The sequence below is a fragment of the Misgurnus anguillicaudatus genome, chromosome 14 (genome assembly GCF_027580225.2).
Source record: "Misgurnus anguillicaudatus chromosome 14, ASM2758022v2, whole genome shotgun sequence".
Taxonomy (NCBI): domain Eukaryota; kingdom Metazoa; phylum Chordata; class Actinopteri; order Cypriniformes; family Cobitidae; genus Misgurnus; species Misgurnus anguillicaudatus.
This window is the reverse complement of record NC_073350.2, coordinates 23846267-23873814: the sequence shown is the minus strand read 5'-3', so window position 1 is coordinate 23873814 and position 27548 is coordinate 23846267. Positions and strand designations below refer to the sequence as shown.

Genomic DNA, 27548 nt, shown 5'->3' with positions numbered 1-27548 from the left:
GATGAAGGGTTGTTAAACAAGAGAAGACAGGGTGTAGCATCTTCTTGTTTGTTGCCTGTCACACTGACTAATCAATTTAGAAAGAATTAAAAAAGCAAGGTGGTTGCTAATGAGAAATTGAGTAGTAGAGGGTAGTGCATATGGGAGAAAAAGAGGAGTGGGTTAAAGACCCTCCATACAAACAAACTTTAAAAAAGGCCTCCCTTTGTGCTGTGTCAGCTTCTCTGCCATTCTTTCATAAGAGGCAAAAAGGAGAACCAAATGAGAGATAATAAGAGGCAAGCGATCAAGCACTGAGTGTGAAATTAAAAGAAACATCTTTATTTTATCAGGATTCTCTCAAAGGGTGTGTGGCTAAAGGATGACCATGTGTTGACCAAAATGTATAAGGGAAATTCAGCATTAAGCATTTATTGGGGTGTCTAGCCCTGATTTAGTAAAATGTCAACCTAGAAAAGATTAAACTTATTCCATTAATAGCTGAAGAATATTTTTATAGTTATCATTAATAGTGTACATATTATGACTGTAATGACCCAAATGATGAGCCCTCTTTTAAAGTCTATTTTAAGAGGTCAGAGCCTAACATACACTGTAAAAAAATGGAGCATGAAGTTTAAACAACTTAATTATGCAAGTCGATTCAACCTACTTTTTAAAGTTTTGACTTGTGATTGGTGTTACATAACATGGTGAGGAACTTTAATAAAAAAACTGATAATACACGCGACAGCAACATTCAACAATAGCGGAAGAAGACTGGGACAAAGGCAGGGGAATATATACACAGGGACTAATGACAACGAAACCAGAAACAGGATGATTAATTAAACAGATGAGGAAACGGTGATGATAATGACACTGGGGCAAGATTGTGACAGTTAGTTGACATAACTTAATTTTTTAAGTTAAAGTAACACAAAAATATAATTTGATATGATATATTTTTAACAAGTAGAGAGGCCTTTTAGGGGTGGTTCACAATGCTATTTACAAGAATCTAAACAGTGGCAGCCGGTGACTTCTTTTTTCGCGGGCGCTCGATGCGAAGTTCATCACATCATGTATGTAGCCCGTCGTGTGTGGTTTGTAATTTTAAAATATGTGCATCACGTTTTTTGTTAAAATAAGTGCCTGCTGCAGACGAGTCTAAATGAAAAAAAAAAAAAAAAAACGTTTGCGTTTGCCAGATACTCGAATAATCTCATGCGTAATCAGAGTTTACTGTTAAGGAAGTGTCTTGCATGTATTGTGTGAATGTGAGCGAATGGTTTTGACGCGTGTGCAGCAGGCACTTATTTTGACAAAACACATGACGCAACAAACACATATTTTGAAAACGCAAGCAACACACATAAACACTTATTTTGAATTCGTGCCCCTCGGATGAGCAGTCACGAGCCGCCACTGCACTTAAATACAAAAAGCACCAACAAAATTATGGTGCCATTAGGTCTAAGGCCAGGCTATGCTTTGAGGGTCACAATCAAACATAAGAACGACAATCACAAAGACTGCTAGTGCAGAACGCAGATCTTCGGTCCATTGGATGAGAACACAACCTGGGCCCCATATGGTCCAGATCTGGTCTTTTATGATGACAAAAAAGACTGAATGTGTCCTCTTTTCTTTTTTTCTACTGTCTTAAGAACTTGAACTAGACTGCTGGCTGTGATAATTAGTAGTGCTTGCAAACACAAGAATCTCTTTTACAAAAGTTTACATTTTTGAAAGTTTTGTGGCTTGTTGAGGAGAGGTGCCCTGTTACTTTCCTAAGCAGATGTAATATATTTGAATGAATTCAATAAGAAGCCAAGCCATAGAGTTGCAGTGAAGAATGGAGTGGAATATCATTAAACACAGGCTCTTTTGAGAAACCGAAAAAGAAAAAATCCAAATGAAACTTGCATTTTTTCATAAGTTGCAATGGGAAAAGGGGCCCTGTGATATATTACACAATGTTCTTCTAGAAGAAAGTTCAGAATCGATAACTCCCCAGCCACCCAAGAAGAGAGAAAGTTCAACTGAGCCTTAATCTATAAGTCTCCCAGACAGAGACTCGCCCTCGGTCCAGCCGTGTGGAACCGCAGCGAGCTCGCACTGAATTATGAAGAAGTCTAGCTTCGGGGGACAGAGGATCTGGACGTGATCAAGAGTTCTGTTTTATTAATTGCTCCGTTATGACACATCTCTGAACATGTATTTAGACCTCAGCGTCTTTTACAAATAAACTGTCATAACTTTATGAAGTTTGCATGAAGCCAGCAATTAAAGCTCTCCCAGGGTTATCGTTTGTATTACAGCATTTGTAATGTCATTCGATGATATGTGCTGACTTCACATCTCATTGCAATGTAGATGGGCTGTGTGCAAAGCGCTCCTCGGACTGAGAAATACATCATGGATCTGCGTAAATAAACAATTCATTCTGAGACGAGGGAGTGTGCCTGACAGCTCCTGAGGGAGAGTTACCCAATTTGCGTTGTGGGATTTCTGACAGATAGAGACACGTAGAGACATTTGTCCTGAGGGGACGTGCGAGACAAATGACATCCAGATATTTGAGTTAAAGTGCAGTGGGATACGACCCCAAGCGAGGTAGAGAGATCCCCACCATCAGGAGTGACAGGGACAGGAAGAGTGATTGAAAGAGAGAGAGAGAGCACTGAAGACTAAAAATTGAGACCCGACCTACAAACTGAGCTGTCTTTGGCAGTCACTTTCAATTACCTCCATGCACTGGTAATGCACAACATGTGAAGTTAGACAAACAAGCTTCCTATTGCTTCTTTAACCCTTGTCCCTTTCCATCTCCATGTGGATCATGTTTATATCTTTCTTCATATAAATCAAGGACACGACAAAAGAGTCCAGCTGCCAGGGGCTGCTTGTTTAAATCTTGACATGGGATTTGATTTCCTGATGAAATGACCCCAAAATGCTATAATACTCTTTATACACCAGCTTTAGGTCATTCCACAGTGGAACCGATTTAGGACATCTCCAAGTGCTTTTAAAGGGACATTCAGCTGATCTCCGGGTCTGGCGGTACCACTTTTAGCATAGCTTAGCATAATCCATTGAATTCGATTAGACCATTACCATCATGCTCCAAAAAAAGAGTTTTGTTTTTTTCCTATTTAAAACTTGACTCTTCTGTAGTTACATCGTGTACTAAGACCAACGTAAAATTAAAAGTTGCGATTTTCAAGGCCGATATGGCAAGAAACTATACTCTCATTCTGGCGTAATAATCAAAGACTTTGCTGACGTACCATGGCTGCAGGTGGCGCAATGATATTATGCAGTGCCCGAAAATAGTCCCCTGCTATTGAAAGTAACCAAGGGCACTACGTAATATCATTGCGTGTCAAGTTTTAAATAGGAAAAATGTCGAAACTCTTTGGTCATTTTTGAGCGTGATGCTAATGGTCTAATCAGCTTTAATGGATTATGCTAAGCTATGCTAAAAGTGGTACCACCAGACCCGGAGATTGGCTGAATGGATTCCAAAACGATAAAAATCAAATGTTTAACCCTAGGGAGCTGGAAAATGAGCCTATTTTCAAAAAAAGTGGAGTGTCCCTTTAAGGTGGTTGGTAATAAATTTGATTTAGTTTATCAAACATTTTAAGCTGAATTTTTCTAACTTACATTTTCACTACCGTGATTACCGATGACCGGCACATGTCTACTTACAAATGTGTTATCTTGTGTTTCAAGGCAGGAACACAGTCCCACTGTACTGGTTTGGAATGACATGAGGATGAGTAATTGACCACAGAAATGTTAGTTTTGTATGAGCTATCCCTTTAACTTTTAGCACGTGTGGCATGTACCGCAGATTCACATTCGCAATTACAGCAAAACCCAGTCAAATTTCATGTCATTGTTTATAAGAACTAGCAAAACAGTCATTAGCATGCAAATAAAGTCACAGCTGATTAATGAGCGTGTTTTGATCTGGACCTAGAGGCAGTCGGAATACGACCACACTACAATTAGTTACACAAATGTACTGCCTCATTTTCATGTTCTGCACCAGTAAGCAACAAGTTAAGATGCATGACCAACCGTGGGTTTAACATTTATAAACATCTGTGAAGTCCCTGTAATGGTGTTATCTAACTAAGCCAGTAATGGTTTCATTTGTAGCATTAGGGTGAGAATACGCACACACCAGTTACAAATAAAATTCACTGTACATTAAATGTTTAAAAAACCGAAGTATTACCACAGTATTTAAAAAACCTGATGCACAAATATAAACTTCAGAATTTAACTCAGTCTGCTTTAATGAGTTTTCTGACCTCGACATACGTAGTGGGAACCGCCTGTGAGATGAACTGTGAAGGGGTCTATAGTATTGAGTTCGGGTTATATCCTTTAATTCACAAAGAACATGTTTGCTTGGTCATTGAAAACATTAAGTTGTAAAGTGTTCATATTCACAAAGCAAAACCATATTCCTCACCAGCAAAATTGCACTTGACACATTATACCACATCTTTCACAATCAATTCCTGGTTGGAAAAGGAAATAAAGTATGAGTTTTAGAGAAACTACGCTCTTAAAATAGTTGGGTTAAAACAACACATTTTATGTCAAGGAAAACACCACCGTTTTTCAATATTTTACTTTGTTCTTACCTCAGCTTAGACTAGGGTGACCAGACGTCCCGAAAAATTCGGGACAGTCTCGAAATCTAAGCTGCTGTTCCAAATCCGAATCCTGCTGTAATTGTCCTGAAAATTATACTGAAGCAAAATCTTAATCCTGAATCCCACTCTAATTGTCCCGAAATTATACAGAAGCAAAATCTTTAGTAGTTATTGTCTGATAAAACATGGGCAAGGAGGTTAAGTCATCCTGCAGCCCTCGCCGGCTGCTCATTGGCTGCAGCATCTTGTTTTTTTTATATATACTGCAGGCGCGCATTAAGATATGCACTGATAAGGCACGGGAGTGCTGGCAGCAGTTAAAACCTCTGCGAAATATGCTGACGTTGAGCCTCCACAACCTCGGTAGGCTATAGCTCAAATGTGAATTTAAAGTTGTATTGTTTCTATTCATTTATCTAATTCATCTATATGCACAAAGACAATAGGACCTTTTTGTCCCCTTTTTGTTTTATAGAGTAGTGAAGGAGTCAGACTAGTCGAGGGCACGGTGTTCAAAAAATAATAATACTTCTATATGTATTATATACATTTATATGCATATGTAAAATTAATAAAAATATGATTGGTTTAGTAACTTCAGTTTGAAATTCATTATCTTTTATTATTAAATAAAATAAAGAAAACTATTATTGGATGATCTAACTATTATTGGATGAAGTATAAAATACGTTTTATATCAATTTATTTATATGCATATGTACTTATATTAATATGATTAATGATATGGTTCAGTTTGAAGTTCATTATCTTTTATTATTAAATAAAATAAATTAATTAAACTATTATTGGATGATCCCCCGTAACCTCTGCGCCCCAACGCGAATTTCAGCCAATCTCATCTGGTCATCCTAGCTTAGACAAATTAATACATACCTATCTTTTTTCAATGCGTGCACTTGTAATCTTTGTACAGCGCCTCGTGAATGTGCTAGCATTTAGCCAAGCCCCATTCCTTCCTTTAAATAACAAAAAACATATTGCGCCATTGACTTTAGACCAGGTTTTTGTTGGTGAATGGCGTAGTCTATTTTAGTTGCCTCAAAATAGCTTAATCACTTAATCAACGTGGCGCTAAACGTGAAAATGATAATTGCGCAGGGTTGAAACTAGCAGAAGACACTAGCGTTGCGCATTGCGCTGCATGCGCCGGGTGTAAGATAGAGCCCATAATGTGCTAAATAGCATAGCACAAAACAATATGTGAAAATATCATAAGAGTGCAGTTTAATTCACAAAGAACATGTTTGCTTGGTCTTGAAAATATCAAGTTGTTAAGTGTTCATATTTCACAAAGCCAGTAGCCTTTAGCTAACGTCCTTACCAGCAAAACTGCATTTGACACATTATACCACATCTTTCACAATCAATTCTTGGTTGGTAAAGGAAATGAAGTATGAGTTTTAGAGAAACTGACACATTGGTTATTATGATTAGCTAATCACTATTTCAAGTGACTAGTGATTTACTACAACAGAAAATTATACTCGCATGAACACTTAATGATCATATCATGTACTGTACTGTAAGTGATCTATGTTTTTGGTTCATTATTAAACAGGACAGAGTTTGGCATTTTAAAAGCCACAAAATCCAACTTTTAATTTCTTGGGGTTTTTAAATTAGTGAAAGAGTTTGAAAAGGTGTGCAGGTCAACACAAGTCTCAATGCAGAGATGCGGAGTACTGGGTAGAGTCAAACATAATAACAGCAACAAAAAGCACACAAAGTATGCATCTCTCCCACCTGCCTGGGAAAACGTTTTCCATAAATCTTTCAGTAATGTAAGTGTTAAGCTCCGTAATTATAATCTTCCATATATTCCATCTGCATAACATAATAAGGTTTGTGTAAACTCAGGACATAAGCATGAATAAATGCACAAATAAATGAATGAATGAATGGACAAATGAAAAAGTAAATGAAGAAATGATAGCACAAACAATTCACATCTGGATTTTTTCTGCTTGACAGTTCGGCAACGGGGGTTTGTTTTGCAAAGCTATTCAGTGCCATGAAAGGCAACTGTTGATAGAGTGCTCTATATTTTGACTGACACTGATACTTTAGTTAAGCCCACAAGGCTCTGCAGGGGTGTAAGACAATAACTTAAAGCCTTTTTCTCTATAACGTTTACAGAAACCCACCTGTTTAGCGCTGCTGCAGGGGACCACCATTCCCTGATACTAGTTAATGCGTGCTGTGTCTTCCTAAAGACTATTCACTATCTCGTTTCCTTCAAGTAAATGTATATGCCTTTAAAATATGTGGTGTCAGACTGCAAAATTAATGCAAGTGAAAGTTGGACAGATCACCAGCATTCCTCGCTGAAAAATTCATTTCTTCTGAGACAGTGGGGCCATTTTGGAAATCTAAATTTTTGAATGTGTCAGAATGGAATATAACTTTTGTCTTCAAACTATGTGATATCACATTTCGCATTCATCTTTGTTTGACGTGCATTGGCATTGCCATTAGCTGTGGTATTGAAGTAATTTGACTTTTGCAGTTGTTTTGTTAAACCTTTAGAGAAGTAAAGCCAAAAAAGATGTGGTGATGCAAAGCATGTGTAATTCTCCTTCTTTTGTAAGAGAGGAAGAGGAGAGGTGAATCTTATTCCGCACAGATTGAATCCAGAGCCTGAGATCTGGAGACACCGGACCTCTTTGTTCTTTTATATTGATTGCTCCAATCAGTTCGGAAAAAAAGCTGCGTGCCCTCAGGTTCGAAGAGAATATGGTGAGCAAAATTATATCCGAAAAACTTTGAAGTTATACAACCACATTGTCAGCCTTCTATCCTCTTTTTTCCGTTTCCCCACAGTTTTCCTTTTTTATATAATACTGTTTCCAGACACACCGCATGGTATAATTTAAACCATCCCCCCAAAACAGACACAGAAGCATAAATAATTGAATAAAACAGGGAGTGGTTTTAGAAATACACCAGCAAATTACTCAGGGATACATTTTTCTTCTTCCTGGACCACTTGGATGAACATAGATCTTCATATGTGAAAGGAAACAATTAATTACTATTTGACCAGTGGGTGCCGACCAGACATGTGCCTAGATGAAACCCACGCTTTGGTGCCCACTCAATCTGGGAGAAATATGCATTAAATTACGGCTTGAATCATTAGAGAACGGAAAACAAAAGGGCCGGTAAATATAGCTAATACAATTATATCTTGATATGTCAATATCTGATTTATTTTGATATACTATAAAGATTATGAAACAATATTAGAAAGGGACCGTTTGGGCTACGATATTGCTGCTTAATTTATATCACCAGCAAAAGTATAATGAATGTGTGAATATAACGTCCAGACTCATTACTAAGGATGAATCTTAAAGGTCACGTAAAAAAGTATTAGATGAAAAAACTACTCAAGTAGTTAGTTACTCGTTACTTCTGATCTGATAGAGAAGTAGCGCAAAAGCACTGAATTTCAGACTACTTGGAGGGTTTTCACAAACCTCTCCTTGAAAGTCTCATTGTTCTGCTTATACTTAAAACCAGTCTATCTCAGTCCTGCAACATCACATAATGTGTCATTTGAGAAAAAAATCTCAAACACACACACACACACACAGATGTTTTTCTGACGGTTAACTCTGTATTTATTTTCATGTTCACAACACAGACTTGTCAGCGTCTGCCTTTAAACATGCAAACAGTAAACAAAAAAGAACGTGTGTGTCTGTTTGTTTTCATGTTTTTATATGAATAGGTTATTTTCATTGCCATTAAAGTGCAATTACTGAACATAAACAGGAGCTTAATAAAAATGATAATTTTAGAATTTCATATGGAACTTACAGTATCTGTTTTTGCAAATCATCTCTACATTTATTATTATATATAATACATGTTTCTTTCAAATCAATCTTTATTCTTTTATTTTTATTCATTCATTTTTAGGAAGGATTTAAATAAAATACAATCCCGTTTTTATTTGAATGTATTTTCTACACATTAGTGAGGTGTCCGGATTTGTGTATAAATGCAGTCATTACATTATGCTGTTAAGTTTGTTTAGTTGTGGGGAAATGATATGGAAATGTGCAGATGTGAACGTGCTGTTTGTATGGTTTAACTTACATTAGGATTTGTAATCGCTTGCACAACAGTGCATATGGCAAAAAACTCGGACAGTGTGTGAAATGACCATTAATACTGTTCAAATAGACAATACTGTGACACTTACTTCAGGTTGGATCTTGAATTCCTGTACACTGAGATGTCAGCTCATTTATTGAACAAAGCACGCATCACATTATGAAACTATTCTTTTTGACCTCTTGGAGTGAAAACATAGACCGAACTTGAAGCCACGTATGATCTGCCTCCGATAACTTGCACAACGCACACGCGCCCTCATCTGCTTCTCCTATCATCTACACGGCCGCGTGGTCGCGCGCGCTAAAAGGGTGACCGCGCGGTCGCGCGCTAAAGGGTGACGCAGCCTGTTTCGCACAACTTTCGAACACGCCCTATAAACTTTAAAAATATATATATATTCATTAATTATTACCATTTGACAGTAGCGCAGTAACGCCGCCGAATGTAGCGAAGTAAAAGTACAGTTTTTTCACTAGAAATGTACTTGAGTAAGAGTAAAAGTACCCATCCTTAAATTTACTCTAAAAGTACTAGTTACCCGAAAAATTTACTCAAGTAAATGTAACGAAGTAAATGCAATTCGTTACTACCCACCTCTGAGCGGTATACAGATAAGTAATAGTGTGAAAAATACAGCGTTTTTTTTTTTTACGTGAAACATGAACACGTATTATATTGCGCACTGTAAACACAATCAAAAACACAGGAAGATTGGGACCTTTAATAAATTGTGTGCATGTCAATGGATGTGAAATTGCATTAGAAGTAGACCCAGGTTAACACAGAAACACACTGAGAGTAACTTAAACTTACACTGCTGTCACTTGTCCCCGAAACAGGATATACTGTCCAGCCCAGCTCTGCGGTTGCTGTGGTGGAGTCCATCAACATTTCTGTAAAAGTGGAAGGAAATATATAAAGGTTAAATTGGATATTTCCAGGTCATGTTTGTGTAACAGTTAATGCTTGTGAGCACAGATTATCCATAGCATGTGGTAATTTATTATCTATCATTAATAAACAGCAAGGCTCAACAATAAGGATGTCAAGCGTTGTCTAGTTTTCAAACTGGGGTCCGGGGCACTAGCACAATCAGACCAGAAGAAAAAATCCTTATTGCTGAGCCTTATACTCAGAATTCATTGCATCCTTTAGTTAATGTTATCTCCTGTGTTACTGAGAAGTTCCTAAATTACAAATAAACTCAGAAATGAGATTAAAAGGACTCTGACTTGACACAAAATATCCAGCTTAATAATTTTTTATCCTCAGCCCTTGCCTAAAGGAAATGCTGCAGAGGTATAATAAGCTATGAATATTTCATATCTTACAATGCATTAACATCATTCTTTACCCAGACATTTATAGAAGCTTGTGATACCACTTAACTAACTGCTACATAAAATACTATCAACATGTTTGACACAAATCAGCCTTAAATCTACTTTGATATTATAGCCTCCTCCAGTAGTAAAGATAAAAGTGCTGTAAAATCAGGATGGGAGAAGGAAATAGTGGGTTCTGCCTTCCCGCTGTGTGATTGAGCCAAGACATTTTAGAGACAACAGTCTACTATCTGACTCCGCAACTGCTGAGCTATAGTAACACTGAATTCAGAATGAAGTTTAGCAGTTGGGCAACGATGAGATAACCACTGGAGACATTTTCCAAAATAGTATAGCAGCATATTGATACAGGAAAAGGCTAATCTTTCAGAGACAGTTTTATTTTTCTTTGCCTTTGTGAGCAAATGGGCATGAATATCCACAAATGTCCTTATTGCACGGTTTAAGCCAGATCCATGCATGGGAGACACTAAAATTGTGTTATTGTGATTGACTTCACTTATCGCAGTACACAGTTGGTCCAATCCCATTTCTCTGTCTTACCCCTTCCCCTTACCCCTACCCCTTAGTTTTGCACGTTCACGAGAGTGAAAGGGCTATTCCAATTGGGCCTTACTCTCGTGCAAAACTAAAGGGTAGAGGTAAGGGGAAGACAGAGAAATGGGATTGGGCCTTAGTCTATTTAAGGGTGTACACAATTCAACTATGTGGAAAGCCGTGCAGAATTGAAATTTGAGGTATGTTCATGCAAATACAGTAAAGAGTGACTTTTAATTTGGTTCATTCACATTGACTTTTAAATTCTAAAACATTTGCCAGCCAAAGCTCGAAATGATTGTAACTTTGTTTTTCCGAAGTCCTCCACATCCAGAAATGTATTGCATTTGTTTATAAGTGTGCACATGTGAAAGAAATGCTATAAATTGCAAATGCTTCAACCACTTATCAAAACACTCAGCGTGTGTATAAAAGCCTTTAACTCACATCTTACAGAGCTTTATAAATAACTCCTATGTGTACATTTGCATCAAATATTCATAAATTCTTCTTTATATAAAACATACATATTTTATATTTTCTGGAAATGGCAAAGAAAATGAAGGTTGTATTGAATGGAAAAGAGCAGTAAAGAAAATTAATCAGACAAGAAATGTCTGTTTGGTTAAAAAGTAACCGGTTACTGCTCCAATAACCTGAAATAAGTACTGTAGGGTACTTCAAGCAATTCAGCTGTATGTCAGGTCAGACCTCCAAGCAAGGGGATAAGATGTTTTTAACCACCATCTCTGTGGTAAGACTGGGGAAAAAACAGTAACTGGAGGCCAGTTACTCTTTCCACTTCTGATTAGTTGATTGTAAAGAAGATCTCAAGTAATTGGGGTCAAAGAGAATAAATTCTGCTGTTTAGGTTCCTCGGAGGCAAAGAGATGATGGTTCTCTGTTCAGAATGGCCGTCAGTCATCCCATGTGTATAATCTGTGTTATCGCATTGATGACTTAATTAATTTCCTCTAGTAATTAGAAGAAGACTAGGTTCTTAGACTTTTGGAAAGAATTAGATAATGGGGCTTGATGGAAATAGAGGAAGTCAGGGCTTTATCACAGTGAAACACAGCTGTTTTGATTTCCTTTTACAAGCATTAAGAGAGTACAAAACATCTTTTAGAATCTCAGCTTGAGGCCAACATAATTACTAGTCTTAGCTATTGGAAATTCTTATTCATTTACAGACTTTTCATTAATCTTGCATTAGGCTATTTGATCATTTTAAATGTGCTTTAGAATGCTGGTTGCAATTTAGACAGAGTCTTAAAACGACAGCGATTTTGAAGAAAAACAGTAAGTCTACTGTTTAGGGCTGTGCTGAGGAATGCAGCATTTTGGGCATGTCTATATATTTCAGATGCCCTCTGAATTTTGTTCCGGGGAAAAGCAAAGGTTTCAATGAACAATCTACACGTGCGTCCAATTTATTTTTAAGGACATATTGAATCTCTAAGGCACACTAATCTATGCAAGCACATTACGCATTACATTTGATTATTACTAAGCCTGAAATGTATACTAAGACCAATTACAGTGAGTTTGTGTAACCATTGACAATAATGTAAAGTGTGCATCTGGCTTCAGCTGGAAGGCGGTAATATTAAAATCCAATTACAGGCCATAATAAACAATAGTGATTGAAAACATTGCAAAATAGCAAAGACATACTACAGTATATGGTGCCCTTTAATGTTAATTTTTTTTTTAACTAGTTGACTAACTTGTAGTTAAGAAAGTCCTTTATAATAAGGCTGGTCATGCAGTATTTGCAAGATGTGTTCATGCATTCAGAAGCAGGCTATTTAAATGTAACACAATTTTAAAAATGTTCAAGGTGCTAAACACAATACAGGGCTCAAAATTAACTTTTTTATTTGGTAGCACTGGTGCTCCCAACTTTAAAGAGTTAGGAGCACCAGCAAAATTTAGGCGCATCCATCCAAAAATTAAAAAGCACCACAACTACAATGTAAATGTTAATAGATTTATTTTATTAAAAATAAAACACCACCACCGGGCTTTACACGTCCTATGGCCAGCATTTAAAAGTTGGTCTTCTATTTTATTGTATTTTATTTTTTGCTGCATAAATTCCTAAATTAATACTCAAATGCTGTTGAAATAGTATAGCAGCAATAATAATTTAACAATTACAGGTAACATGATTAAGATTACATAGAAAATCTAGCAAACACGTAAAACACTGATTAATTGTGACATTACAAAAGTGACCCTAATATAGAAGGCTAATATATATTGGTATTGATAACTGCATTACCAGGATGCTTTTACTACTAAATAGGCAATGTTTTAAAAAATACAACAAAAACATACCATCAGCATTGTCGTATTCCACAGCAACATGGACCACAAGGATGTTTGTCGAATGGCCATTCACCAGCGCATGCGCACATACACCATTAAACACACTGACAGACAGGTCGGTGTCTCCATCAATAATAAACACATTTACCATGACACGTCTTGTGTTTTTGGCACTTTCGCCATGTTTAAGCAAGGTAACTTACGTCTGGCGCTTAAAATGTTTTGATAACGCCATTAACGCCGTTTTACAGGATTTACAGTAAACACAGTAAGTAACATTTTCATAGCGGAGACACTCAAAATCTTTAAGCCACTCTCTCTGAAAGGTTTAACGTCAACTCGTATTTTCCGGTGGTGGAGTTACATTTGAATCCGGATCGTCGTCAAAAAATACATTAATAAACTTGGCTGTAATCGGCTCGCTCTCGTCATGCTCGCGACGCGTTCGTCTTTTCACATTTCCGCGCTTCACGGCAACAAGGAATGACTGACGCTCATATTAGCCAATCTGCGGTCTTCATTAAACGCAAGAACTTAATGGTGAAATTTGATTGGTTATGTATCGTTGGAGAGAACACTGAACCTGGGACAGCGCCAGCATGCAGGATCACAATCAACTCGCGTCACAACAAAATGGGCAGTCGCACAAATGCTCCCAAATATATTTTAAGGTCGCACAGATTAAATTTCGGTCGCATATGCGACCAAAATGGTCGCAATTTCGAGCCCTGTAATAGCCAAGGACATTCATCTGAATATGTATAGCTGTGGCAGCAAGGCTTTAAAGGTGATGGGCTTAAAACTACCAAGGTTTTACCATGCAAACTGTAAAGTACACTGTGAGCATGCTATTTAAATATAAAACATACTAATCGACTAGCTGGTTGTGCCTATACTCCCTAAAGCAGTGTAAGAGCATTGCCTAGTGATGAGATAAACATAGATTCTTTCCTCATTGCTCTTCCAAAGCGCCTGCACTTTCATAAGCTTCTGTTTTTTTTCTACAGCGTGGAAGAGCGATGTTTCTCCTCTACTGTGCAATGGATAACCTCCCTACCAGAGGCCTCGACGCACGCAGAGCCAAGCTTGAGATTTACGACTCCCCGCTGTTACGGCTATACCTCACGACTACGTCTTGTTTCCTGCTCTTCATATTCTGTGACAAGGTAAACCAGGGGGTCCGTGTGCTCCACAGGATTCTCCTGTGGACTATTTTTGAGGAGAGTTGTGGATACGGCACTGCGAGGATTAACTGTGTTTACACACGCATCGTGTCTGAAAGTGACAACACATTCCAGCTCGGGCCAATGAATAAGCCTGAGCCATTGGCTTTCTCAGCACAGCCATAATTCAGCCTTCATAAGACTCAAGAGAATGTAAATTTAAGCTTTTCAACAGAAAATGATTTTTTGAAGTTGTGCAATGCTCCCTAAAGTATCATGAATATGCAATGATGGGAGGATCTTTTAGATGGACTGCAGGAGCTTAGTTTGCTACAGCTTTGCGAAGCAAAAATGTGTGTTTAATGGTGTTGTTGAGGTAGAAGAGGAATTTATTAAGGATTTAGGTGTATTCAAGAGCATTCTTTGCTTAGCAAAACTGCCAGGAGCCAAATAGCTCCGGCTGGGTTTAAGAGCACTGTGGCATTTCAGATGAAGGTTAGATAGGCCAGCTGTTCATTGCAGGGCTGTAAACAAAGGACGCCTCTGAACGCCAATCCACGTTAATTGATAGGAAACAGGATCTTCTCAAGCCAGGGATTACTGCTGTAGAAATTGATTGGTTAGCAGCTATGCTCCTGAGCCAGAAAAAGTGGCACCTGTTAAAATTGCTACTTTTAAAAGGCCACGGAAAGTTATTTGGGGAACGCTGCCGTGTAAAATGGCTGCACGGATCATTAACTGGAGGTCTGTTTATTTGGGGAGGTGATTAGGGTTTGGGCTGTAGACCACAGAATGCTACACACACACACACGCTCGTGTTACACAGACAACACTGGACTGTGTACCTACACCACACAGTGATAGATATACATTCTGAGCTAAACAGTGACCTTGAATCTGGGCTCATTTCCAAATCTGCATCCAGAAATGATGACTTGGAATGATAAAGGAAAGTCTGATAATCCCAGCGCCCGAGAAATCCCAGAATCTTTAATACCTGTGTCTGATTTTATATGCTCTCCAATGGATGAAACTGGCTGCACTCACTGTAACTCAATTATATGGTTGGTGGGTGGGCTGCTTATGACAGAAGACTATGATATTGTTCTGCTAAAACTTGCAGTGGTGGACGTGAAACGACTTACTAAAGCTTTTTGGCAATGACAAACCTAAAAGAAACAGACCTTTGTGAAGCTGATTTTAGACCATTGTTGACGATCATTAAGAGTATAGAGCCATACTGTATAACTTTTATTATTGTATATACAGTACTGTGCAAAAGTCTAAGGCCACCATGCCAGAATTCGATTTGTTGTTTTTGCAATGTTATAGTGATCATATATAATTGTTTCTCAGTCTCTTTAATAGAATGCATGCAGAAAATGTGTATATAGTTTTAAAAACTGTATAAAACTGTAAATTGATGTGTCAAGTTTTTAGGGTAAACTCCTCTTCCACTTGAGCAATAGCAGGAAACTGCAGGATCTCTTAAACCTAAATAAAATTAAATCCTAGTTTCTAATTTTAAAGAAATTCGATTTTTTTTATTTCATTCTGCTCAAAAATGCTCAAAATGTGTTTAGTGCCAAGAGAGGTCACACTAAACACAGTCGATGCCTAAAGAAGAAATTTAGTCCTGAAAAATTATTTTTTTGTACATATTTCCTGTATTTTCTGTTTGTATTGTAATAAAATAGATTGAAAAATAAATATGGATGGACATTAAAACTTCTAAACCAACAAGGCTGGTGGTGGTGGTGGCCTAATGCTGCGTTTACACCAGCAGCTGTAGAGGCTATTCGCGCGACTTTATTAGGAAATTTAAGAGCCATTTGTGACATTTCTGAGATCTCTTCCAAAACTTTAATAGAGACTTTAGATTTTTTTGATCTCAGGAGAAACATCAGAGAAGCAGAAGGGATGAGCAGATGTTTTTATTTGCTCTGAGTTTAATCTCAAGACTGCATTGGAGAAACAATGAGCATTACAGAGCTGTCAGTTTTCTTTCTAGTGAGATAAACTTTTGTTTCTTATTAAAGTCTTACAAATTATTAGTGCATGTGTCTCATTTGTGTGTCATTTTATTTCTCATGAGAAATCTTATTCAAAACAGCTTAATACTTTAAATGAATATAACTGACAACTCCGGAGTAAAATACCTTAGGTATGAATAAGAACAATGAGAAATGCATTATTTCCTCAGGGTACTTTCAACAAGTGTTAGCTTCAAAATAAATCCACATCAGTGAGTCACAAACCAGCTTTTACTGCAAAAGCACGTTAGATCCAAACACCAAGCTGATTCTCAATATCCACAATTTGTTTTTAAACACAAAAAGATAAGAAATGATTAAGATTCTCCTTCCATCACACCGCGATTAAGAGTATGGCTCACTGTGTCAATTCGGCTTGAAACGTTTTTAACCATTTGTAACAAAACACGGTGTGCGAATTGCTTTGAACAAATCTTTTGATATCAAGACATTTTCTCATTAGCAGCAGCAGTATGTGTCCCTCGCAAAAAAATGCGTGCCTGTAGCAGCGGGCACGCATTCAAATGCGGATTAAAAAAGTCATCTCTATTATCCAGCCATTTGCTCCTTATGGGCATGTAACCTCACGCTATTCTCTCAGAGAAACACCTGAGAAATTAAAGCTATTTTCTTTTCTTAAACCCAAAAAATCACTTTGAAAAGAGTTGTTCGGGCGTGTGAGGTATAACCGCAATGCTTTTACTGCTATTCAGTTCAGGCAAATACTTTCACATGCACGGAAAGAAACCACAAAAGAGGTAATTAACACAAGACCGATGTAACACTAGGATCCTACTGCAATTTACCGAAGGGTCCGTGAAAATCATTTTTGAAGAGGAGCATGTGTACGTGATAATGCCGTTCATATGTCAAGTCAAAGGGCAAAAGCCCATGTGGTTGGAATGATGAGTGAGCAGTGTTGCAAACCACTGACGCTCCTTAGCCGTCCAGAAATCTTTCAGCACAACAAGGGTCAATTAGGTGGAGCGCACGTAACCGCCACATTACAGAATGGCTTTGTATGGTAATTGAGTCCGTATGCCCTGCACCCAGAAAGTGCTTAGAGAGCAAGGCTTTAATACAGAAGGTGGCAGATACCCAAACCCCACCAGCTTTATGTTAGGCCTCCATAAGACCAAAACAGAATCTGCTGCATATGTCCGAAGAGATCTCACTCTCTCTAGGAGATTTAAGATTGGTTTGAGATTACTGTTATGCTACTAAATGCTGACTTTAGGGGTCAGATGATGATGTAAGGATGTGTGGAGTGACATGGCAGGGCAGGCCGAAGGAAAGGCGACTCGGCCAACACAGAGTATCAATGTGTTTTAGAGGAAGAGGAAGCAGGCGGTTGATTTTGGCAGTAGACGATTCTTTGTGAAATATGCTACCACACAGTCAGCAGAGCGTTCCTGACTGCTTGAGAATATGATGTAGCTTCAAATTCCCAAGGTTCAACGAGGAAATGGCTTCGGTTTCTCTCTATTCTGCCAGAGCGAAAAAGCACATCATTTAAGAAACGTGTCAGGGGGTGAAAATGAGTTACTGCAAAAAAGAGCCAAAAAAAGTTAAGGAACGTCAGGAAAATACTGCACACTTCTTATCTCCATCCTCCTAAACCATATTGGAAACAGCCCTAGGCACACACACACGTTCTAAACAAGCAAGACGTCCTTGGCTACTCTTTAATTTGTGTCTGTCTCAAGGTCCGTCTCCTAAATCAACCCCAGCTCTCTTAAGCAGCTTGTTTAAATGGCTTGGTGTTTCTTCAATGAAAAGCTTAATTATTTACTTTGAATGAGCCTCACAAGGGGAGCACAAAATGGTAATTGCAAGCTGGGTTCGCATTTACTGTCTCTCCATTCCTTTAACCCCCTTGGATGCGTAAGGATCCAGCTTTAGATGATCGGCTGCATCTGAAAACACAGCGAAGTGCAAAGAGACCCACAGCTTATGCTGACAGACCAACCGATAGCTGTTCCAAAGCCCATCACAGCATCTTGTTCCTCATATGTTGAAACTTAGATCATTATGGGTTACAACATCTTATTCTTTTTGCCAAACATTTAGAAAACCTCTGGTCTTTCCGTACTTCAGGAATATGTTTTCGCTGTTAAAAAGACTTGGTGGTGTGCTGCCAACTGGTAAGATGCTAAGAGGCCTTGTGCTTGGAAAGAACACCTTATTTTAAAAGCATTACAGCTGTTGCAATGTAAATCAGGGGTCATAAATAAAGCTGTTTTGTTGTGTGCAAAGAGATTTGGAAAATAATGTTCAAGGTCCGGAACAGGGTGCATCTCAATTTTTTGACATTAATTGATTTTGACAGATTTGCATCATTAAAAAAAATACCTGTGAGGGAAATAACATCGCACAGAACCATAAAACATCAACGTGACAGGTTAAGAAACATTACTGAACATCCAGTTGATGAAAATGATAATTCCCAACATCCTACTTCTTGCCCAAAGGCCAAGGACCAAGCAGTGATGATTAAAAATGTGTACATTGTGCATGCATGAACACAGACCAATACAATTCGTCATGGCTGTGTGGTTTGGAAGTTTGCATGACATGTTGGTTCTTTTCTCCTGGCTGAGCTCGGTAAAGGTTATGCCTGGGCGCTGATCCACAAAGCCATTGAGCAGTGAGAGCTTCTTGTACTCCAAAAATGTACAAATTCTTTTAAATCTCAATAATTAATGTCGAGAGATCCGCTCTGTTCTGACTTAATACCCATTGTGACGGCAGTATAGAGACACTGCATTTTGAATCTGGAAAAGGCGCACACATGGGACCCCTTTGCAGGTTGACCTATGTGCTGAGTAATGTATTCCAGTTGGACATCTATCTTTTCAATTTCATCTTGTGTTGCTGAGTTGTGTGCACTTCGAACAACCCCATCTGGGAGCACATAAAGATAATACATCCAAGAACTTATTTTTTTCCTTCTTTCTGGATGTTTCTTGGTATCCAATGAAAAGCCCAACAGCACCCAATTTACTGTCATCTAAATATCCTTCAGAAAATAAACCTTCTCGCCTCTATATCTGTGTGATTACATAAGCAGTCAATTCTGCTTCCTCATGAACCTGCCAAAGCGATGTGGTTTACTACCTGCTTCATGAGTTTAAAGAGCCTTTAATACAATCAGTAAATTTTGCTAACGCTGTAATTCTGCGCTAAGCTTTTCTCATTGATACGGGATCCCCTGGAACCTCTGCGAGTCCTTCATCGCATTCAACACGAGCCAGGAAGACTCCTTTGTGGAGGAGACTACAGATGGGCCACTCGTGAGCTGTCAGAAACTAATGCTGTAGTACAACGCTGTGCTATGTTCCAGAACGACTGCAGATGGATAAATATTCATAAGAGTATGCTAGACGTGCGAGTAAGGATTTCCTATCTCGGATATCCTATTGAATATTAAGGTCCAGTCATAAGGGACTGTGTATTTTTACTGAATGGGCAGGGTTAACCTCAAACAGGTTTGATTTCCTTCTGTCAACTCTGGACAAAATTGCAGAAAAATTACTCTGCAGACTCGACAGATGTGGATATTTAAGACCATTGTCCGAGCAGTGTAGGTAGGTGGAATGCATATATTTTTATTATTTTACTCTTAGTCTGGATTCAGGGTTGGCTAAGTTTCTAAAGAGGCATTTAAATAAGTTAAAAACATTGTGTGCACTATAGGCAAAAATGGACGAAAAGATATATGTGTTTTAATCTTGACATAAACAATTAACATTATTGCCACTAAAATATAAAAATTCCTTTGCTATATCAAAAAATTTAAAAATGAACTTTTTTATATCATGACTAGTCCATTGTTGGCCATTTCTAGTGCAGTTATGTGCAGTAATGATTTTTGAGAGAATGCTTTGGATGGATTTGTATTATGATAAATAGGTAAAAGGTCACATGTCTACGCTGCTCTCACCTACAGACTGCAGCTCTGTCACTAAATAATAATGAGTAGTACGCGCTTGTTGAATAGGCCCTATGGCAGTATTACACATCAGAGATTAGACTCCAAAAATAGGAGGGGGGGCATTGACATCATTCCAACCAGGATATTGGTTCATGCTACCACAGCAGCCCTGGACTGCATGCAGATTTTGGGGTTGCTATACAATACCATGCACTTTAATATATGCTAGCTACTGCATCTGTTTTAGTCTTAATGGTATTGTTAACTTAAAAAGTTATAGTTTACCTAGAAAGAAAATGTTGTCATTAATTACTCAGCTCCATAGACAACAATACAACTCACAATGCAAGGAAAGGCAATAAAGACATTGTAAAATTAGTACATATGACTTTGTGGCAGACACATCTATGGAGTGGTCAAATAAGGCATCTACTGTATGTATTTATATTAGTACTGGGCATAGATTAATCTAGATTAATCTCATACAAAATAATTTTTTGCATAATATATGAGTTTGTGCTGTGTGTAATTATCATGTATATTTAAATACACACACACACACACACATTCATATATATCTATATATATATATGTGTTTCTTACAGCAGAAACTCATATATTACGCAAAAAATTACTTTTATTTTGTATGAGATTAATTTAGATTAATCTATGCCCAGCACTAATTTATATACATATATTATTAATTACCAAGGCCATTGGTTTTTGAGCAAAAAACGTATTTTGGAAATGAAGATTGAACCACTGTAGTAGTAATATGGACTATTTTAACAATGTCTTTTCTGCCTTTTTTGGGCCTTGCTAGTTTTGAGTTGTGTTGCTGTCTATGGAAGGACAAAAAGCTCTCGGATTTCATCAAAAATATCTTAATTTGTGTTCTGAAGTAATTAATGACAAAAATTTCATTCTGGGGTAAATAACCCCTTTATTAAAAATAAATGTCTGCTCATATCTTATATAATTTGTTTATTTCAAATTAAACATCATCCGAAATTATAGTAAGTACATTTGGGTAATGGGTTTAATTAGGTTAAGATGTACTCATCTAAGCTGTAAGAAAATGATCTCATATCTGCAATTACGATGGATGAAGGTAAGAATTATGGTACTGTAGATGCTGAAGAGTACCTAATTTACTAATATATTCACATGCAATAACTTCACGTATCAGAACGCTAACAGTGTAAATCTATTAGCATAAGAGTTACATATTAAGCATGCTTGACCACTCTTTCCTGTTTGTTTTTTGGTATAATATGAAACGCTCAGATTATTCGATTTCTGAGATACAGTAAGTCAACATCTTGGGGGTTTTCTAGCAGCTGTGTGCGTGAGAAACAAAGTGCGTAGTGGGGACACTTCATTAGCCCTTGCTCTTGTTCGCATTAAAATCAGTGAATTGAGCACAGTGTTTTTCAACAAGCACATACAATGGACCGCACTACAAAGAGTTTTGAAATACAATAGTTTATAAAGAATGCATAAAATGGAACTAATGTGGGTCAGATTTTATTTAGAAAACATACTTATTAAGTTTCTTATTGAACACACAAATCAAAAATGCTTGACCAATCGAAAAACCTTTTGAAATTGGAAATCACACCCCTAATTAGGGTTGGTTTAATGCATTAAATATTTTTTGATTTATGAAACTAGCGTTCCAATTTTTTGGCGCATACAAACACAAATATCTTATGCAGAAGCCTGAATGAAACAGACAATATATATAAAATAAAATATTTATGGGTTGGGGTTATCCAACTTTTTTAATAATATTGTTAGAATTACAAGGCAACTAGCCAAAACAGTATTGGCATCCTGAGAATATGGCACATCGCACTAGAAAATAAAGTCGATAAAGAAGTCACGCACTGATTATTTTGAACATTCAGTACACGCTTGCTCCAGTATCTGATTGGAGTAGGTGGCATCTGCTTTCGGTTAAAAGGGGTCATCATCACTAACCGTAGAGGAACAAGGACCAAAGCCAAATATTAAACAAACAATGAAGCTTAAGACTCAAAATATGAATCAAGAAAAGCATCTTATTTCTGCAAGCATATGTTCCTTTTAGAGAAACACGGTAGCTGACACGAATACTTAGCATAATTATCGCATGCTAATAAGCGCTGCAATTCAAAGGTGTGATGAGAAGCCGTTTAGAGTAACAGCTTTTCATACCTGATAAAGAAACATTAAAGTGTGACCTGCTGGGCTGGATCACACCCTCAAATTACCCCCCTGAGTAATCCCTAACCACTTCCCAAGTGCAAATTATTCAATCTGCTACAGTACAGAGTGTGCTGCTAACACCCAATATGTTCATAATGCCACGTCCTCATTACAATGCAGGCCCATCCGGCTCAATTTATTACCTATGCAAGGGTCAAAGCTCGGGCTAGCTGTGATTATGAACTTATCCTCATTAATGGCAATCCCGGGGCTTGATAATTGGTAAGACCGTTTAGAACAAGAGAAAGACCTATGAAAGACACAAGAGTAGATTTTCTTGTCAATACATTTCGCAGAGGGATGTGCAAAAAGGCATTGAACGAGAGTTTTAAGGGGTCTGACACGACAAGATGATCTCCTGCCAGTCGATGAAACTTGTCTGCCAAAAAACATTTCATTGATATTTGTCAGCATGTAAGCTAGGGTTTGAGCGTATAATCAATAGCAAGCTTTTTCCCCGCTATCCGTTGTGGTCTGTATTAAACCATAGATGGACATTAATAAAGAAAAGGAACACTTATTTGTCAACCGTGAGCTTTAAAGTGTGACAAGGCGGCTGTGAGCCCGGTAGAAAAGCAGTAAGGAAACAGAAACCGTATTTAAGATAAGAATGATAGCCCAGGACAATTATTACTAGTGGCTGACAGAAGCAGTCCCTTGAACTCCTATTCAGACCACAGACTGATGTTTCTTATCTCCCAGATCTTTTTATGGGTGGACCATATCAGCTGCTGCTTCATCATGCTCCCTGACCCGAGGAAAGAACTGGCATTACTCTTCACACCCGTGACCACTTAACCAACATCCCCCCCATAGTGTCGTAGCACATTTAGGAGAAAAGAGAGAACTGGTGGAAAGAAAAAGTGCTGTCTGGTTGCAGATTCCTGGCCTGTGAGTTAGCTCGCTTTGCAAGATGAGTTATGACTCCATGTGGTCCTATGGGAACTATAAACAACAGCCTCTGGGGTCGCCTCCGCTGCAGACTGCATGCATCTGATCATTATGCGTCCACTAGCCCATTGCACCACCCAGACGTCAATAGCCAAACCCAAACACAATTCAGGAAACGAAAGGCAAAAATGCTCCAGGCTCCAGGTCATTAGTGTGACCTGTAACGCCACTTTGCCCCGCTGTATTGGACGGAAACTAGTTTTAACTTTGCTTAGATACTTGATCCCAATGATAGAAAGTTTAAGCCCATTGAGGGCTCTTATATGTCTAGCCCTAATTCAATACTTGTGGAACAGAAGTGAAAAAAGGGGCCCATGAGTGTGCCTGATTTCTGGGATGGACCTAGGTGCAGCTGCAGGAAGCACTATATGTAGGACAGCCAATTTATCAGAAACTTTCCTTGGAAACCTTTTAACTGATGAGTCTCAATATATAAACTCCCCCAGACTGAATTACTAACAGCTGAGGAACCCACGTGAAACCTAAACTCCACAAAAATGTTTCAATATCACAGAAGTGTCATCCAAGACAAACTGCGCTTGTGTTTCTGTAATTATGTTGGACTTGCAACATAATAGTTTGAAAACAAAGACATCCCAGATGAAGAGAATACCTCTTGATCTTCAAGTCGGAGACAGTTAAAATCTAATCGGTTGTAAAACTGATGAGCTCCATTGCTTATCTAATGGCATGAGTCAAGCCCTCGGATAGATCTTGGACACAGCAGACACCACCATAATTCAAAATCCATGTTGGAAATCTTTGATGGCTGGAATAGACCTCCTGCTCATAAGGTGAAGGGGTCAGTCAAGTGCACTTAGATTCAGTACTTCTAAGCCATCAAGTTGACAGGGGTTTTAAGGACCTTTCACTACTCCTGAAGGAGACTTGTGGAGCTCAACTGCTTATTCAGAGGGCAGATTTAAGCTCAGGCAACACTATAATATTGCAAGTTGACAGAAAGCTGTGCAAACAAAACAGGGTCTCAAAATACTGGTGCGATTGATCAGTAGGAATGGCAAAAGTTTCCCCTTGAGCAGAAACAGGCACAAACCTGCCCATCAAGCCACTTTGTCAGTTGAAATTATCCTGTAAAAGGGTTAGCAGAGAGCAGACTTAGCCTTCGACATTGTAATGCACATAAACATTTGCTTAAGACCTGCGTAAAGCGCAGACATTGCATGGCTTGTTTAAAGTCTAGAGTCTGGGTCTTTTTTGTTCTGTTGCTGGGAACGTCCAACGACCCCTCGTACACATTCTTCAGTGTTTGCTCTTGGTTGATTACAGTCACTTAAGGTGATTTAGAGGTTTGCTGTGCTTATCTACTGACAGACAAGAAAGATATGTGTTGAATGCTAGTTGCACCTTAAGAAGCATCATTTCAGTGTTTAGCAGTCATGTTTACTTCTCAAACACAATTAATGCCCATCTTTCAAGTCCTGGTTTAACAACGCTTTTTAAAAACGGTTTATGTCTTCAAAGACTATAGATCATGGAAGCAATCAAAATGTATGCTATTAAACAGATTAGACAATGACACTGCATGCATTTTCATTAGGATGTTTTTTTATTTGTACACACTTTTGCTAATGAAATATGGACCATAATAAAATTGTCAGTAATGCCTGGCAATAATAAATGGCTGACAAAGTCATCCGAGGAGAAAAACATTGTTTTGGCAAAGCAAGGCATCTCTATTAAATAAGGTGCTTTATCAGACAAAGCAGTGGAGAGAAAGGTTATCTGAGTGAACATTGTGCTACAATTGTCAGGCTAACGAAATAAATATTGTTTGCCAACCTGTTTAACTACATTCTAGCCATCAAAGAGAAAAACAAAGTAAAAATGTTTTATGTACATTCTAGACAAATCCAACTTCCAACGACATTATATTCATAGGTGCGTGTCAATTTAGTTTACGACTCATTGTAGTCTTAATGCATTCTGTTTGGGAACAAGTGTTACAAGTTAAAGCATTTTTTAGAAACAGACAGGCTGCCAGTTGGTTAATCTGAATCAATTACAGCTTTAAAACCAAGGGGAACATATAGTGGATTTATACTACCAACAACATTTTGCAGTTAATGTTTATTACACACTTCTAGCAGCATTTTAATAGAGACTGTCTCTGAAGCATTAAAGACTGGGCATTAAATTGAAATTGAGCGAGATAATTTCAGCTCATCTTTAATCCAAGAATAAATGCTTCAGGGCTACAAATATATTTGATACAAGTGTTTTTAAGTTGTGCCGTTGTTTTGGAAAATGCTGATACTAAGGCCTTGTCCACACGGACACAGGTATTTTTATAACTTTTTTTTACGCGGTTCGGCCGGTTGTCCAAATGTTGAACATTTTTGAAAACCCCTACCGGGGTTTTTGCTTCTGATTAAGGCTTCTGATTGACCAACTTGGCTTTACGATTAGTGTTATATCACTGCCTGCTGGTGTGGCATGCTCTTGACAGCGCGTGATCACATATTTTTGCGTGTTCATGTAGGCAGAGATTTCTTTTAAACCGAGCATGTGTGGGGGGATTTTTTTAACCGCAGGAGGACTAGGCCTAAGTCTGCATAAATTTGCATATTACAGTGTTATATTTTACAGTATAAACATTTATTTGATTTATAATTTAGACAGTACCCAGCAAGCAATTTTGCATTTAAAAGACGTCTAATAGCTGTCCAAAAACTACGGAGCCCCTAAGGGGACATGGAGCAAAAATTAAATTAAGTTTAGTTTCGCGTGAGCACGCAATAGTTTCACATGCGCGCTTGAAACTAAACTTTATATAATTTTTGCTCCATGTCTTTCATGTGCTCACGTGAAACCTTCACGTGCTCACGTGAAACTTTCACATGCTCACGTGAAACTTTTATGTGCTCATGCGAAACTTTCGCTTTCACATGCGGACGCGATATATTCACGTGCGCGCGTGAAAGTTTCAAGTGAGCACGCAAAACTAAACGTAAAAAAAATTCTGCACATGAAGGTTTCGCGTGAGCACATGAAAGTTTCACGTGAGCACTTGAAACTAAACTTTAGATTTTTTTTACTTCAATGTCACCTTAGGGGCTCGGTAAAAAACAGCCTAGATATCTAGGCTAAAACAAGGCAAAATTTGAGAAAATTTAATAGACATCTAACCATAGCTCAAAAATAAATAAATAAATGAAACCAAACACCTGAACAACTGTTGACTAAATAATGGAATATCATATCTCTACATGTTACCAAATTTATTATTACTCAAGTGATTTACTAATATCCGGACTACATCGGGTATGTAGTTAATCTAAACGGTGAAATGACAGCTATTGCTTGCTTAGTGTAGTACATTTATGTTTTTGTATAAAATAAAAAAACATAAAAATGAGAAAAAACTAAAAAAAGCTAAACATACAAAAAGCAGCCACATTTTCTCTGGCTTTTCACCACCCAGTGCTCTAAGCCCCACCTGAGAGGCACATCTAGTAGAAAAGATTATTGTTCAGTCTTGTGGCAAATTCCCATATCCACAGAGCACTGAACAATAGCCCAGAGAAGTGGAGGAGCATTCTCTGTGTTTCTAAAGGACACAAGGGTATGGCCCTGCAGCCTTTTAAAGAAATAGTCATTCTTAAGAAAGTCTTCAATGCCAACATTCAATGAATGAGACGAAGACAGGAAGCGAATGAGAAAAGAGGTTGGAAGTGTGTGGGTGTGTACAGGTTTGTCTATAGTTGTCACGGCCACATTTGTGAAAATGTCTTTACAAATATAGTAAAAAGCAACTTGGCCAAAATTGACCAAAGCGTGAAGGTCAAAAACGATAGAAAACGTCATTAGCCTGCAAAAACACCTGTGTACCAATACACAATAAAAACCGCCCAGATATGCACACGCATGCGCTGTAAATGCCAGAGCATTGGCCCTATGCACAATGCCACATAAAGCTGATGAGTGATTTATGCCCCTCAATTGAATATAATGAACCTCAAAAAGAAAGACAAAAACAGGCCCAGTGTAGAAAGCGGGCAGTGTGACTGAGCGATTCAGTGCACACATATCACGCCCAGGTGCATGCGGTCAGCTAGACAGAGAAAGAACAAGGGAATAGAAAGCAAAGAGAGAATTTGCGACAGAGGGTTCGATTCACTGGCTTGGCTGGGCAGTGGCCTGGGAAAGCCTGCGGATTGGCATGCAAATCAGGT

General features: G+C 38.1%; 1 protein-coding gene across 2 annotated transcripts in view; it reads right to left on the bottom strand.

The window, feature by feature from the left end:
* The window catches only part of ephb2b (eph receptor B2b), a 182630-nt gene that overhangs the window by 113283 nt on the left and 41799 nt on the right, over window positions 1-27548 (bottom strand). For both annotated transcript variants that reach the window (XM_073876124.1, XM_073876125.1), the window contains exon 2: window positions 9621-9700. In XM_073876124.1, the coding sequence (XP_073732225.1) occupies window positions 9621-9700 (80 nt within the window). The remainder of the gene's footprint in view (window positions 1-9620; window positions 9701-27548) is intronic.